The sequence below is a fragment of the Dermacentor andersoni genome, chromosome 6 (assembly GCF_023375885.2).
Source record: "Dermacentor andersoni chromosome 6, qqDerAnde1_hic_scaffold, whole genome shotgun sequence".
Classification (NCBI taxonomy): Eukaryota; Metazoa; Arthropoda; class Arachnida; order Ixodida; family Ixodidae; genus Dermacentor; species Dermacentor andersoni.
The window spans coordinates 85,487,661-85,504,001 of record NC_092819.1 but is presented as its reverse complement, the minus strand read 5'-3'; the positions used below and the strand labels follow the sequence as shown (position 1 = coordinate 85,504,001).

Sequence of the window (16,341 nt, the reverse complement as noted above, 5' to 3'; positions counted from 1 at the left end):
TTCAAGCATACTAGACTTGAAATGCGTGAGAACGATGCCAGTGTATCACAAATATTTGATAGCGCCTGCCGCTCAGATGTTTCGTGGTTGCCTTAGGTTGGCCGTGCACGAGCATGCGCTCTTATGTTTTATGTTTTACTGCCTACGCCAATCGATCAGGCAGTGAGCTGATTTACCATTTAATGTTGGTAATACAGAGACGCCGGTTTTCTTTGTTGAATTAAAATCGATATAAGCAAAATAGTAAACAACACATACACGCACCGCGATTGATAATGCTCGTACACCGCGGCTGATTATGCGTGTCACATTTTTGCGCCCCCAAGACATATTTCTGCCTACAGTAGTTACCGATGCACCGAAAGGCTTCCCTGACGACCTTATATCAACGAACATGGCGTAAATTTCACAAAGTAAGATCTAAAACACCTCGAAATCGTTCCGCAGCACGCGACAGCAATACTTTCAAGCAGCGCCGCGCCGGATCGCCCAAGCCAGAGAGGAGGAAAGGCTCTCCGCGCGCCCTTTCCTCCTCGCCCGATGAAACGGTCTATAGCTCTCGCTTGGGGTCGATGGCCAAGCGGCAAGCGGAGAGGGATCGCGCGGGCGGGGGCGGGCTCCAAAACAACCGGAAGTGGACAATGTGACGTCGCATCGTGACGCAGAACCAGTGAAGGCGGAGCTTAGCCCCCATCGCTCGGCGAACGAGTTGAGGAGGAAAAGCATGGCTCGGGAGGAGGGTAACTTGTAATCGCTTGTAGCTCCATTAATACGTAACGCTTCACTTAAATTGTGGTGCGAATGCTCTACTTAAGCTGTACCCTACGCGTCTACAACATTTGTCCTAACTGTTTCAGGGGCCCTTTAACGCAAAATAAATTAGTAGTTGAAGTTATCAAGTACCCCTTTTAATACGATGCAGTTTGTATCAACTGATTTCAAAGAAACAATAGAAATAAGGGGTCACACCAGTGCCAAGCTGTTAGCACGAGACTGGATGCAAAGGTGCTAGAGTTTAACATGTGGCAGAAAGCAGTGACGTTTTGTTTTCAGGTTTTGTGGGGTTTTGCAGCTCTAGCAAAACAGTTTTCTGTCTCCTACTGATAGATTCCAGGAGCCACATGGAGTACTCTCTATTATGAAATGTTTGATAATTGCCAGAGCAGCAGAAAACGAAGTACATGACATTTTAACTTAAATATGGCTTCAGAGGTGCACCAGGTACACCAGTGCAATCCCGTAGGGACATGGGCCACCTTAAGTACAACTTCAATTATCACAATTCAAGGTGTGTCATGTCTTGTAAGTAGCTGAGGTAAGTATTGCTTTCAGAGTATACAGAAAAAAAAAACAGAAGGATTATAGGTGTCAGCTTCCAAATTCCTTTCTTTTTGTGATCCCTAACCACACTCAGCAGCAGCATTTGGCACAAACACACTCTGAAGATAAGTGCTTTTCTTGCCTCTCTTCTCTGTCCCTCTAATGAGTGCACTTAAAGGATGTCACTTCCATGTTTTCCACTAATTGTTTAAGAACTGTACACAAGTGATACTGGACTTGCACACTAAACGACAATGCTTAATGAATATAACTACACAAAAAACAGGTTTGTGATGCAGCAGTTTCTCAAAGCAGCGATTATGGAATAGAAGTTAACTTATTTGAAACAAAGTTGCTAGGATGACACTAGAAACACTCGAAAATAAAAAAATCTTTTTTTTTAGTTCCTAAATACAAAATTTAAATAGAGAATATACGAAAAGTTGAGAGACACTGGGTTAACAGGTGACCTCCTTGAAGATCACATCACAGCACATATTTTTTCACATCTATAACAAATGCCCCGCCGCAAGATGTAAATACACTTACAAATTCATAAGGTAAAAATTCTTTATGCGACACACACCAACCTTCATAATTGAAATTCCTGCGACTGCTGAGTGACTTATGAAGTATGACATACTTTTTCTTCTTGCACATGAAGAGAATGTAAAGCATTGCACAATCAGCCACATCGAACATTTCTGTCCCCTACATTCTTTGTGTAATAGTGCTTCTCGACTAGTGGTTGCAAGACTATTACACCAGGTTGCACAATGTTAGTAAGGCTGAACCACAAATTTCTGCATGAGTAGAAAAGTCACATTTTGAAACCCAGCGCAATTCATACAACAGATACATAGTACACACACAGTAGTTTTATACCATAAAAGTGTGATTGACCAATTACAAACAACAGAACAATGAATGCTCAAAACTATCACGAGAATGAGCTCTTAAAATATGTTATTCTTCTTAACATGAGTATTAAGTGGCAATAATGCAAACGACAGTTTCTTTAAAGTGCATCGCCAGTGTTGACCGTAATTTCTGACGCTCTTCAGGGCTCTAAACCATGCACAGCGTGCGTTTTTCTTAAGCAGACCTCATTTCTCATGCCATAGCTATCTTAAAGACATGTTAAGAAGTGTTATGTATGCAGGAACCGTGACAGAAGGCCACTGCCAATAGAGAGTATTTAGTAACCATCTTGCACAAGCAAAAATAACAATTTTTTTGAAAAGCCATCAGTTTGTGTCAGGTGATACTCATGCACAATTTCGCTAATTGCGAGAAAAACAGCAATGAAAATTCTCTCGCATCTGCAACATGCTCTACACTATGAGTTTCACATCATTGTCAACATAATGAGCATTTATCCACAGTATTTAATGCAGTATTGCATATCACACATTGGTCCCAACACTTTGTTATCAGCCGGAGAGCACCCTTAAAATGGTCACACCTGGAATTTTGCAGAAGCGTCAAGCTTCTTGTATCCAGTCCTTTGGATCCCAGAGCTTTGCATGGTCCACAACATGACCACACTTCTGCACAAAAGCTGTTTCAATGGCTTGCGACTGATCCTTGTCAAAGTAGTTCTTCCAGTCTCCTATGATGCCTTTACGCACCATAACTTCAGGAGGTGGCGGTGGTCTGCTTAATGGGTAATCCTTTTTAGCTGTCCAATTTTCTGGATTCTGGTTCCCAAGAGCCTTCTTGTAATTGGTGTTCAGGTATTCCTTCATGCGGTCAACGCTACAGTTCGTTACTACTTCCTGGAATTTTTTTGAGTCAACACAAAGTAGCTCAGGGTCTTTAACATCGATAAACTTGGCGATCTTGAGTACAGCAGATGCCAGGTCCTTCTTCATGCTCTCATAGGTTAGGAAAAGCACATTTGGTTCATCAACATGTGGATACCAGGAGACAAGATGGCTGAAGTAGTCCCCGAAACTTGTTGCTCCCTTAATGAAGAGTTGCAAATACTCATCAAATGTCCCATCCTCAAAGTTGTAAATCTTTGTCTTTTTTGAGTGGTGGAAGTAAGAAACACAACAGTCTTTGGGGTTTCTCACAACATATATGTATCTCGCCTGCACATGCTTTGGGAGTAGCTCGTAAGCAAGGTGAGTAGTAATGATCCTGGGCTCTGGTAAAGCAGCTATGATGTCCTTGCCAACCATCTCAAAGAAGGAAGTGGACAAGGCGTAGTCACTCTCCTTAGTGGTGTGCTCATCCACAAGAAGTTGAACGATGCGTTTTGTCCAGTTTGTGCCACATTTTGGGAAAGTGTCGATGAAGATGTCGCCAGCAGAAGCCTTGTATTCCAAGCAAGAGAGCAGCTTGGTGGGGTCAAAGCCAAGTGGAAGACGGATGCCGTTTACATCTTGGTACATTGGTTGACGGTTCTTGCTTCCCATAATCTGTGCCTGAAAGCAAGGTGAGAAATAGCGAGAACAACTTACTATTCAGTCACTGAAAAATGAACGCTCCTTCCCTGTATGTTCTGTATACAAGCCCCATCCCGTCAAAATAGTTACTAGCTTATAAATTCCATGCTGCTTCACTGTCAACACAATGAGCGATGCTGCCTTTTCGCGGTCTTGAATGGGTGCCGTACAACCTTCAGGGGCCGTGTTCTGTAGCGGTTCCTTTTGGAACCGGTTCCTTTTGGCTGCTGCCATTGGTCGGCGCTTCGTTGTCGTCATCCCTGGTGGGCGGGACGACAAATTTTGATGACGTCACACAGGTTGCCAATCTTCTGGAAAGGAACCGGTTCCCTGCTAGGAGAGGAACCGCGGAGAAGTGGTTCTCTCGAGGGTCGCGCGCGGGGGCGAGCATGATGTCGAGGGTTGCTAGGGCAACCGTGGCTGCCGGCTAATCTCGCGCCAGCTGACGAGCCGGCACCTAGACGAGACGAGACAGAGACGGCAATGGCGGCTCCTTTGGTTGTGTTGCTGGCGAGTGCCGAAAGACAACGACGCGACGAGAGGCAACGACGCGACGCGTTCGGCATGGCCGAAGAAGAGTTTCGAAGGCATTTTAGGCTCTCCAAAGACATAGTGTGAAGTCTTTGCGATGAGCTGGAAGGACATCTCGGACCTCAAAGATTTCGTGGTGTCGACGCTACGATGAAAGTGCTGTGCGCGCTGCGGTTTTTTGCCACCGGGAGCTTTCAACAGTGCGTCGGGAATGAAGAAGCGATTGCACTGTCGCATCCTTCGGTCAGCCGGATCATTACAGCCGTCGCCAAGGCCATTACGGTTGTGGGCAAAGAAAAAGGATGGGTTGGATTCCCATCCACGGCCTAGAAAGCCGCCGTCAAGGAAGGCTTTCTTAGCCGTGGAAAAATTCCAGGATTTCAAGGATGTGTGGACGGGAGTCTGATAGCCATCGTTCGCCCTAAGAAGCTCGGCCCCGGCGAAACGGAATCGTACTGGAGCCGTAAAGGGTATTACGCCCTCAACTGCATGGTCGTGAGTATTGTTCATTGACAAATATTTTCGATATGTGATTGCGCGAGTGCACGTTGTAAAAAACTTCGTTTCGTTATTTTTCATCAATTGCCGGTAATACTTGCGTTCCTATGAGAGAAAGCGTTTGTGTTGTATGTGTAATGACGACTTTGATCTTTGCATAGAACACGGCCGCACTTTTTCAGTGCTCTCATCTCACAGTTGAATAGCCTTTTCGATGCTACAATGTAAACACATTACGCGCGATTTAAACCGGAATAGACGCCGTAGCAGTGAAGGGTGTCTTCGTCTGCGAGCGATCCTAACAGAAGACGAGCCCTTGTGATTCTTATTCGACGTAAAACTAAAGCATTGTGGCCAACAGACTGTAAACGTGAAAAGGAGCATCCCATCAATGAAAATGGTGTGAGGGAGAATGAGAATATGTGGACACCCATTTGCTCTAGCTGTTAATACGGCACATGCTGTTTCCGCGTTCTTTCGCTTGTAATAGGCACTTTGTCTGAAAAAAAAAGAACACAGGTGGCACTCTTTAGCAGAATCTTATACAATATGGACGGAAGAAACCAAAGGAATTATTTTGCACATTGTGTTGTGACCGCACGCCATACATGAGCATGTGTACACATGCCAACATTGCATTTGCAGGTTAAGATGACATTGTTATCATGCTGATCATTAGTTCAACTGCCTACTGCGTATGTTGATATCTCTTTTTCTGTAATTGTGTTCGCTGACTGAACAGTAACTGATTGGCAAGTAGTGTTGTAAGCAAAAGGTTGTGCCAGATATTTGTTGCAGTGGCACTGACACCTTCTCTTTGCTTTCCCTTATGAGGTGTGCGACGCGAAGCTGTATATCCTGGCAATTGACCCACGGTTTCCGGGATCGTGCCACGATTCTTTCGTCTGGAGGTATTCTGCATTTCGCCGCCGCCTCACTCGTGGCCTGTTGCTTCATGGAGAAGTCTTGCTTGGTAAGTGCACCTAAAGTAGCAGTGCTTCTTCCACATGTAAAACATTCACAGACAAATAGTTTTGCATCCTAGCAAGCTTTAAGAAAGCGTGATTTGCTAGAAATGTGTTGTGAATGCAGCAGTACCTAATGAACCTGCAGCGACTATCGAGAGAAACAAGTCTCTCTTAAAAGGCAGATATTTGTACCAGCATGTATACAACAGCTGACATGTTATGCTGTTTATTGATTAATTTCAATAGACTGAATGCCACGTGGAGCGTTACAGGCAGGAGTGGAATTCTACAGAACACATCAAAATGGCAGTTTTCAAGTATGGTGGAAAAGGGTTGGTGACAATGGACTCGGGGACCTGGTCCCTGTCCTTGGAACAAAGGAATAAGCGTGTGCGTGAAACTTTCGGCATCGACGTTAGTGATCGGTGTAGTATATATTGTAGAATGGTGCAAGTTGCGCTATTTTTCTTTGTGTCGCAATGTGTGCAATTTTTTTTGTTGCAGCGACATGTGGCGCTGGAGTGATTAGAAAGGATCAAACGGGTAGCTCGATTTTGGGTACCTTCATGAGAAGAGGTACGAAAGGTAGAGCAAGGATCCCAGATACTGGCAGCATATTCGAGAGTAGACCTTAGAAGTGTTTTATAAAATAACACTTCTGAAGAGAGAAGAGCTAATAAGTTTTAGCGGAGGATGTACATTTAGGGAGGGGCAAATGGGATGAACGGAGCAGAAAACCACGAGTATGAAATAAATATTACATGTCCAACTTAACCTGAGAATGAGATTTGCAGCCAAGACAACAGGTGAAATTGGGCTTTTCTTTAAAATGAGTCAAACTTTCTTTACAACTTTCCGGGAAGGTAAATGTTTGATTGATATTGCAACAATAAATCCAAGACCCGCTCCTGTTGTAAAAGGGCCCTGGCGTAGACTGTGTTCTTGCATTGTGCCTTAATGTATCCATTTCGTTCACTGACATGCAACACTTTACAGGGGACTCTGGGTACCCGCTAGAGCCATGGATCATGACTCCTGTGCCTGGTCACCCAAATCGCCTCACGGCAGAGGGGCGCTATAATGAGGCACACGCATCAATGCGAAATGCCGTTGAGCGGTGCATAGGAGTCGTCAAGAGCCGCTTCCGATGCCTGCAGAGGTATCGGGTGCTCCACTACTCGCCTCAGAAAGCAGCCACTATTGTTGCAGCTTGTGCAGCGCTGCATAACCTCTGCCTTGCAGCAGGCGTGCCTCTGCCAGACGACCCAGATGACGACGGTGCACATGACGACAGCGCACAGGGGCCAGCCCAGGCACAAGTGCCACTTCAAGTACAGGTGCCACCGCAAGCGCACCCTGTACACCCTTCTCGAGCTTTGTTTCAAAGAGGCCGTGCGGTGCGCGAATCCATAGTTGGTGTGTTTCGGCTGCCCAGAAATTTGCGCATTGCCTACCTGCAAAGTGTGCGCCAGCGCATTCGCTGGCAAATGAGGCGGAGACATGTGCTGGTGTAACATGTTTTATTTTTCTTTTCATGAAGTAAATAGGCCGTGCACTTCAACATAACACATTGCGTGTGCTCACATGTGGCTAATCGTAGTATGCTGCATACTGCGGTAGTGAAAAGCACATGATTTGTCTATGTTGAGCATGACAGATACACATGCAGTGACAAATAACCATGTGCCATTATGTTACTCCTTTGCTCTGTTCACTGTGCTTCTGAATATTGTCTCGCCAGGGAATTTTCTTTAAATAAAGGTTATTTCCAAGGTGAATGGCAACCAATCTTGCATTGTTGAATATTGCTTTGTGATGCCTATTTTACTGTGCAGTATGCATTGTTCCAAAGCTGAAGATGTCTGTTCATGTGTGACATGCAAGCACAGCACGAGTTACACAGCAACTGAAATGTCGTTCAGAGCAATCTGTATAGCACATATTCAAACGTATAGCTACAAGCGAGACATGCCAAGCACTTTTTGGAGCAGGATTTCTTTAAATAGCAGACATTCATGCTTACTACTGCTTTGTTTAAACTCAAGAGTTGCTTCAACATTGCATTTCTTGCACGCATGATTTCACATAATGCTCGTAATTGCTGCTTAACAAGGTGCAACTACGCTCTAACACAATATAAACAAAATCATGACAATGAAACATTATTTTATTCATTGGGTACCTGCTTCGCCATTCAGGCATTACAGCAGGGAGGGTACAACTCATATAAATGAACACTCAAAATTACATTCATAAAGCATGGAAGAAATAATCATTTGAACAAATACAGACAGTGTCAGGTGGTAGAGTATTCCAGTCTCTTGTAGTATGAACATAGAAAGAGTAGCGGAAAGCGTCGCTTTTAACCTTCTATTGCATGGCGTCCTATATTTGGCACATACCGGTTACCATTCTTTTTCGCGTTTGTGAGATTCCCAGTTGAGAATGTGATACCGTCAGAGTAAATCTCGTAGTTATGCGCACTTATTATGGGCAAGTGCTGCCATCTCTTGAGTGATACACAAAACAGAGGTGAAGTAGATTTTGGGATGCGACGTGAAACTCGGAGGGGGCAAACACGAGCAATTGGGTTTTTTTTTTTTCTCTGAAAAGTTCGACCGCAGAAACATAGAAAAATTATTGTGGCATATTTTTTGGCCTCGCCAATTCAAGGCAGTTACTAGTTTTCTCAATTTTGCCTGCAACTACAGCAGAGAAACCAAAATCGGTGTGTGCCATATTTGGCGCAGTATGAACTTGAAATACAATATATGGTAACGTGCTGCCATCTGTTCAATAGCCCGAAGCTGCAGGTCACTCTATCACAAGATGTAATTTTGACGATCGGTACGGTGAGGGCGAATTGTCTACCAAACAGCCGCCTGAAAAGCGAAAAGGAACTGAAATGTAAAGGACGTGGTGCTTCAGAGGCACTCACAAGCGCGATAGATGACGTAGAGTTATCGTGTGTGCGTTGATACGATAAGCGCGCCGTGACATTTCTGTCGAGCTTTGTTGGGAGAGATCTAGTCCAAAAGACTAAGCGCCGGTTTACCTCCGCCAAGGTGTTTCGCGAAATTGATTGCCCCAGCGTAGTAAAGGTCCATTACAGGCACATGGGTGGTGTCGACCTGCTGGACTCTTTGTTTGGACTTTACTGCATACATATCACATGTCGAAGAAATGGCACTTTCGAATTTTTACGCCTATGCTAGACTTATCGGTAGTAACAGCATGGGTATTGTACAGGAGAGTGCAGGAGCAGCTTCGGAGGAGACAAGTACTACCGCTGGCTCAATTAAAAGCAGAAATTGCAGAATGCCTTACCTCGCATAACAAGTGCCTACCCAACTAGTCACCAGGAAGGACTTCTAGTCAGGACATCGAATTCCATGTTCAAGTCAAAAAAGCACAGGGACCAGCGGCCGCAATGCCACCCAAAGACGACCGATCTGACCAAGTCAGCCACTGGCCAGAATTTGACGAGAAGAAACAAAGATGTAAGCGGCCACCTTGCACAAACAATTCGTTGGTAAGATAGAGGAAGTGAAACATTCATCTGTGCCTGAGCGCAGCAAACAACTGTTTCATTTCATTCCCCACATCACATTAAAAGGCCACCGTCCGTGAAGCTTTGTTTTCCGCCCATGGCAGCAAGAGCGCTCAGCCATCTTCATGGTGTGCCATATTTGGCACAAAGCTTTATCTTTATTATTACAGTCATGTTTGTTCATTCAATCAATAATGAAAGCTGAAAAAATGACTTTCATAATTCATGCAATAGAGGGTCAAAAGGAATCTCACATATTTTTAATTTGTGATCTCGCCTTTTAGAAACATATGTGGGCAGCTGAAAATACAATTACCTGGCTATCCCCGTATTAGAGTGGTATATGTTATGAAGAAATTTTAATCTGAGATTTCGGCGACGGTGTTCAAGAAGATGCCAATTTAATGCTTTTTTGCTTTCTGTCATGCTAAGCATCCTGTCATAATTGCCAAGGACAAACCGAACTGCCCTGTTCTGCACTTTTTCTAGTTTATCTACAAGTTCTGTAGCATATGGATCCCAGCAAACACACGCATACTCCAGTGTACTGCGCACATGTATGAAATACAGTTGCTCCCTAAGTTTCTGTGGCAAGCTACTAAAGTTACGTTTCAAAAAATCTAATGCTCCGACAGCCTTGTTCCTAACATGAGTAACGTGTCTGTTCCACCTTAGATCAGCAGAAAAAAATACATCTAAGTATTTATATTCTGACACTTGTTCAAGAGTAGCATTATTTATAGTGTTACGATTGCTGTCGTATGAGCTCTTCCCGGTAAAGGTGACGTGGACACTCTTTTTCTCATTCAGTGACATTTTCCATTTTTCACACCATATGGCAATCAAATCCAAATCGTGTTGTAGTGCTTGTTGGTCAGATTCGCTGTTGATGACCCTATATACTATACAGTCATCTGCAAACATTGTAAATATTTATTTATTTATTTACATGTACCTTACAGGCCTTCGAGAAGGTATAGTGTAAATGGGGAAATACGGTAACATATTAGTATGGAATCGGGAAAGAAATAAACATCAGCATAATGAAAGGAGTACGCACAGAACATGGAAAATTATTACATTAGCAAATACAATATGTAGAGCAATAACAATAAATGGTAAACAACAACATAATAGCATAATAACATTGTAAACGTTTTTGCATGTTATACAGTAGTAAGTATTGTAAAGAAATTGGGACCACTGAAATTCTTTAACTTGTAGAAAAAATGCAAGAAAATTACAAAAGACATGACGTGTTTAGACGGTTGAAACGGCATATTGATCGTTTAGCAGATTGCGAAATGCAGTGTGTTTATATTGGCATGCAATGGTATATGGTAGTGCGTTCCATAAACGGACCGCACGGGGCAAAGTTGAAAAATTAAAAGCGTGTGTGTTGCCATAAATCGCGACAGCGCGTCGACTTGGCGTTGACCTATTGAAACCCATGCGCTGATGTTCACCTCTTCGTCGGGCTCGAAGAACGGCGGGCAGACTCCGATGGCGCTCGCCCTTCCAACTAAAGAGAGGACGCGCCCTCGCGGTCCGGGCAGGCTGCCTCCTCCGGTTCCTCTGTGATTAACACGTTTGTTAGAATATGGTGCGCAAAAGCTCCGTCAACGAGTGTGCTTACCTGCTTTCGGCGTGCAAGGCGGCTGCATCACGGCGGGCGTTATACACATCTTTCTTCCACACGCCGCGCCATTGGGCTGCAGTTTTCACTGCCGGGCCCTCAGCATTCAGCAAGGCAGTCACTGGCTGCCAGAGCTCCTCCTTGCGCGCCGCCGTCAGCTGTTGACCCAGCACACACGACGCCTTCGCAAGGTAGGGGTGCTCTTCAAGAAATGACACGAGTATATCGCGCGGCCTCGCTCGAACATGAGGACCCAGTTTCGGATTTGGCGCGCAAACTGGCAAGTCCAAAACGTAAACAAAGGGTCTGTTCGATTCGCCTGCACCATTGCGAACCAGTTCACGGCGGTTCACGAGAAGTTCAAAAACTGTGCAGCTCGATTCCGGAGGTGCAGGCCCAGCGAAACACTCGAAACGAATGCAAAGGTGCAGACGCGGTGTAGATGTTATGCTATGTCAGACTAATGTACACGGAGTGCGTAAGTTTGAGAGGTCCTGAACTGCAGGTATGATCGGTTTCTGGGGCGTAAATACACACTACAGTTGCGTAGACACATCACACGTGTTTAAGCGGGCTTGCGCCCGTGTGCTGCGTCGTCTGCTGCGTCGCTGCTTCGCACCTGTATGCCTGCACCAAGTCGGTACCGACAGTGGAGCGGGTGCAGCAAAATCATGAACCAGCCCTGCACCTTTCCTGCACCTTTTGAAACGAACGTCGTGGTTCTGCGGCCGCCATTGCTGCACCGCTGAAACGAATGGCAGGGTGCAGCACCTCGTGAACTGGTTCAAGTGGTGCAGGCGAATCGAACGTACCCAAAGCGAGGCAACTTGTTTGCATAACGTATGGCACACCACCTAGCGACTAAATAAGAAAACAACACAAATAAAATTACAACTCCCAGTAGCGGTCTGCGCCGCAAGCTCACATTTATTACTGAAAATATATTTGCAAGTGTTCTATACAAACCAATGTTTTTTTATCAAACCAGCAACATCCTTCAATTGCTATACCGTCCCCTAAGTACAAACAAAAATGATGACGTGATCTTCCGGCAGACCGCCGCTCGTTGATTGGTTCTCCTCACGCCGCCCCGTTCCACTCTTTCTCCGAGTGACGTAATCCAGACGTAACAGCCAAAGGGAACCGGTTCCCAAAGGAACCGCTACAGAATACGGCCCCAGGTGTGAACAAGATACCAGCGGCGAATATTGAACTTCGAATCAGGAAGAGATAATGAAACATAGCTACTCGTCCACTCTCAGACCAACATTGCCAAGTGGCAAATGTGCTAGCGAAAATGCAAGCGTCGCGCGGAAGCAAATTTCAACGGAAGCCTCCAATTTCACTTACTGCTGTGAACGAGTTCCAGGCAATCAAAAGCGCACTCACCTGCAGCGTTCAACGACGATTGCGCAAGAAGGTACTCGAGAGAGCTCGACCGGTTTCCTTATTTGCTCCCTCGCTGAGTAATCTAGAGGACTGGGACTTATCGACAAGTTGTTGACACAGCAAGACTTGGGCAAAGTTCCAGGTGAATTGTCGCCGCCAGCTGAGCTGCCCTACCTGACGGACGCTTCCGCAGCACCAGTGGCAACCATCATAATTCCGCATCCCTCCTGCTGTCGCGCTAAAGACCGGCGGGCAATGACCACTGCCATAGTTCAATCTTTCGCCGCTAGAGGTGATAGTATACTGAATAAAACCCCTAAGGTGAGCAACACCAATGCCTCCTGGCAACACAGCAACAAAGAACGTCAACCGGAAAGTCAGAGAGGCTGAAATAATTTTATTGGTGGTGGCAATAGAAAAGAAACCTGCCATGAGTAACTACTTAAGAGGAAAGAACGAAATCAGGAAGGAAAAATGTATGATAACTCAAAGAGAAGCTCATAACTTTTCGAAGCGAGATCACGATGCCTTAGAACACGCACCTATAAAGCGAAATAAAAGAAAGAAGAAGCGTGCGCATGCTGCGGCAAAGCTAGGGAAACGATGGAGCATGTTTTATTAAAATGTGAAGACATTTTCCCAGCGGTCGATTTAGGCACCACTGGACTCCTTGAAACCCTTGGGTTCAGCGAGAGCAGGGGAAAAGTAATCATGTCCGCAATAGGGATTAGTAAGACGTGATTGGAAGATTGGTGGAAGTAGGGAAACGACAAAAAAAAAAACGGACACGTACAAAAAAGAAAGTTCCAAATAGGGGGTCAGAAGATTTGGTTGTGAGAGTTCATCGTGTTTTTCTTTTTTTTTTCTTTTTAACCTAGGTACATCGCCCCTTTCCAAAGGGGACCCTCATAACATCCGCCCATTTATCCGTCCTGGCGAAGGTTGAAACTAGTGGAAACCATACAGTATTCAATTAGAAACTCTGTGGTGGAAACGGATCGCTGGTGCGATATTGAAAACTATACCACGACTTCATTTTTTAGAATGTATCTGCTTCTCCAAAATATGACTTGGCCGTCAACGTTGGCGTTCGCTGGGCTTCCTAAAAAAACCGTCCAAATAATTCTGATAGAACGCATCTCACGATGAATGTTGACGTCAATTCGATTAGCATTGAAGCAATGTAGCTGCACACTGCATTGCCACCGCTGAAACACTTCATGTACTTGTAATATATGCAGACGGGCTGCGTATATCCGATTGCTAGTAGGTACAGCGGGGGCGGGGTGTGGCACTTGCGGAAACCGCGGACGTTAGCGCGCATGCGCGAGTAAGAGCGGGTGCGAGAGAGGAAATGTGGGGACTTTTGCTCCTTGAATATACGACTCTGCCTAGGCACTACGGAGGAGTTTCTTAGCGCGTGTTGTATGCGCTTGTCCCTAGGCGCGCCGGCAGAAGTCGCGGGCCGCGGTAGTGCTGAACCTAGCATCGCAAGTTGGGGGCTCGACGCAATTATATTTATTCAATCGTGTTGTCTGCTAATTAAAACGTGACACTATTTCGCATTATTGGCGGCGCCTCCAGCACATCAAAGCTATAAGCCGGACTGGTCCGTGGGTTGGGGTTCGCAGAGGTCTGCGCGTGCCAGGGGTATATAAGATCGGCTGTCCGCGATAGCGGACAGCCGATCTTATACACCCCTTCTCCCCTGTAGTGCCTAGGCAGAGTCACATATTCAAGGAGCAAAGGCTCCAGATTTTCTCTCGCACCCGCTCTTACTCGCGCCTGCGCAGAAACGTCGAGCGCCGTCATAAGCGCCACGCCCCGCTCTACCTACTAGCAAATGTAAAAATGCAGCTGGGCTACTCTATCGCGCAGCCCTCTGGACACGCTGCGCCATCTAGCAGCCCCGCCCGAAGTCTGTGTGGAGCGCGCGTGTGAATATATAGTAAGACAAGATTGTCTGAATTAGAGTACTCTAGTCTGAATACATACGAGGCGAATTGGATTTCGCCCATGTACCGGACAACGTTTTAGAGTGGCGCATATGTATGCAGTGACCCAAGTTGGCGTCAATTTCAAAGAGAGATACAACTTTATTATGTCCTTGAGGGGGTACAGGGGTGGCGGGGGACCCTACCCAAGACCATGGACTACCCAGTGACCCAAGTTCGCGGGAAAGAGGTTAGGCGTGGACAGACATACAAACAAGCACACCGCGAATCAGTGACGTTCCTAAATAATTCTAATTTGAATATAGTTGTATTATCCAGGCCCTGTAATTTTTCTGACACGCTTCTTCCAAATCATGTACTTCTCGCTTGCTTTCCCGTCATCGTGCGCAGAAAGAAGCAGCAGTCCTTCGCAAAACATCACGTACCTTCCGACAACATGGTCATAAAATTAAGTGCCAGGACTTGCGTCGTTAGAATTTCTCATGAACTACTGGTACCACTTGGTCAACCAAATTTTTCTCACATATATAGTACCTCGCATGCATCTCTCATAGTGAAGTGGTGAGTGTTGGGTATGTCAATGAAGAGAATCGCCGTATTGTGTTCATGTATGAATGTGCTTCTTGGAAGGAGTTTCAGGTATGACTGTCTCACATCAAGGTTAAGGCCCACCTAGCCTTTTTTTTTTCCTTTCCTTCGGTTTTCATGTTGGTCTCAAGTCTAATTCAGAGATCAATTGGGTCCAGTTGTGTTTAAAAAAACCAATTGGTCCAATTGGACCTGTTGGATTTTTCCACTTAATGGGTGTACCAAAACACAATTGGAAATGTGCAATTGGTTGCAGTTGGAAATTTCCTACTGGTTTGAGCAATTTTTTTTACTGGGATAGGCTTCAATAATTCCCACTTTCATTTCATGCCGACAATATATTAATTTGTGCACAATTCAAGAACACCGCAACTTGCTGCGTACAGTATAGAACTGTGGCAGAAAAAAAAAATGGCCAGGCTTAGCTTGGTTAAGCCAAGAATGCGTTGCATATTGGTGGTGGCTGCGGCCGCGCGCGACCGCGCGAGTTGGGGCCCAGCTTTTCCTCCGGCTGTCGTGACGTCACGTCACGTGGTTGCGCTAAAGGTCAATGGTGGCTGCCCGGCCGCGCCCAAGGGCTGAACTGAGTGATTGGAATATGCAACGCATAAAAGAACTATGTACTATGATTTTCTGCGATGGCTTTTGACATCTGTGAAGTAATGACAAGAGCAGGCAACAACTAAAAAAAAAGTCGCAGTTTCGGCCGCAAGGCAAAGCATCGATTGCGATAGAACAACTCAAGTCTGCAGTGAAGCCCCCCATAACCGCCAGCCACTGTTCCTCCGCGAGGCTGCAAATAATTCGTACTTCAAACCAATGCCTCCTTTACTAGATGCCCGCCGCGTTGCTCGCTTTCCCATTGTAGCGGCGGTTCCCTTAGTTGAAGTTAGTTCAGCATAAATTCCGTGAGGCGGCGCTCGTTGCCTTTTCAACTTCCGGCGGATGTAGCAGCGGCGGCTAAATACATCCGCCGGCGCGTTATATGCGCGGGCGTCTGTTAGCGGGCGTTATCGCAGGCCTCCGAGACGGTGACAGATTCCATGTTAATCTCAGAGGCCGCAGCACATGATTGCAAGTTGCAGGCGTTTGAGAGAGGCGCTCGTTGCCTTTTCGCGGAGGAGAGAAAAGGGAGAGGGCCCGGAACCGAGCTACCGGACAACGCGGCAGGCATCTAGTAAAGGAGGCATTGTTCAAACTTAAAGGGACACTAAAGGTTACTATTAAGTCAACGTGGACTGTTGAAATACCATCACAGAAACCTCGAAACGCTTGTTTCGTGCCAAGGAGAGACTTATTTTAAGAGAAAATGCGTTCTGAAGCGTCCGCGTACCGCTAGCGCAGTTCAAATCGCCCGCCCTCCGATCGAGGAGTACTGACACAAGGAGGATATATAAAAATTGCTGGAGTGGAGAGAGCGCGCTCCGACTGAAGCCTCCGTCCGCCATCTTTC

At 45.8% G+C, this 16,341-nt stretch overlaps 1 protein-coding gene and 1 long non-coding RNA gene across 2 annotated transcripts; one reads left to right on the top strand and one right to left on the bottom strand.

Moving 5' to 3' along the window:
- Positions 1–1,696: 1,696 nt before the first annotated feature.
- LOC126522489 (sulfotransferase ssu-1-like) lies at positions 1,697–12,611 on the bottom strand. The gene is made up of 2 exons (XM_050171242.3): positions 12,346–12,611; positions 1,697–3,752 (listed from the first exon to the last, which is right to left on the bottom strand). The coding sequence occupies exon 2, from the start codon at positions 3,741–3,743 to the stop codon at positions 2,805–2,807; it is 939 nt and encodes a 312-aa protein (XP_050027199.2). The 5' UTR covers positions 3,744–3,752; positions 12,346–12,611; the 3' UTR covers positions 1,697–2,804.
- LOC140218980 (uncharacterized) lies at positions 3,791–7,558 on the top strand. Its single transcript, XR_011895212.1, has 3 exons — positions 3,791–4,799; positions 5,637–5,775; positions 6,767–7,558. It is a non-coding gene; the product is annotated as an uncharacterized lncRNA (long non-coding RNA).
- Positions 12,612–16,341: the final 3,730 nt, after the last annotated feature.

Bases quoted from the DNA above. Each gene is read 5' to 3' on its own strand.
- LOC126522489 (XM_050171242.3), bottom strand. From the start codon at position 3,743: ATGGGAAGCAAGAACCGTCAACCAATGTACCAAGATGTAAACGGCATC.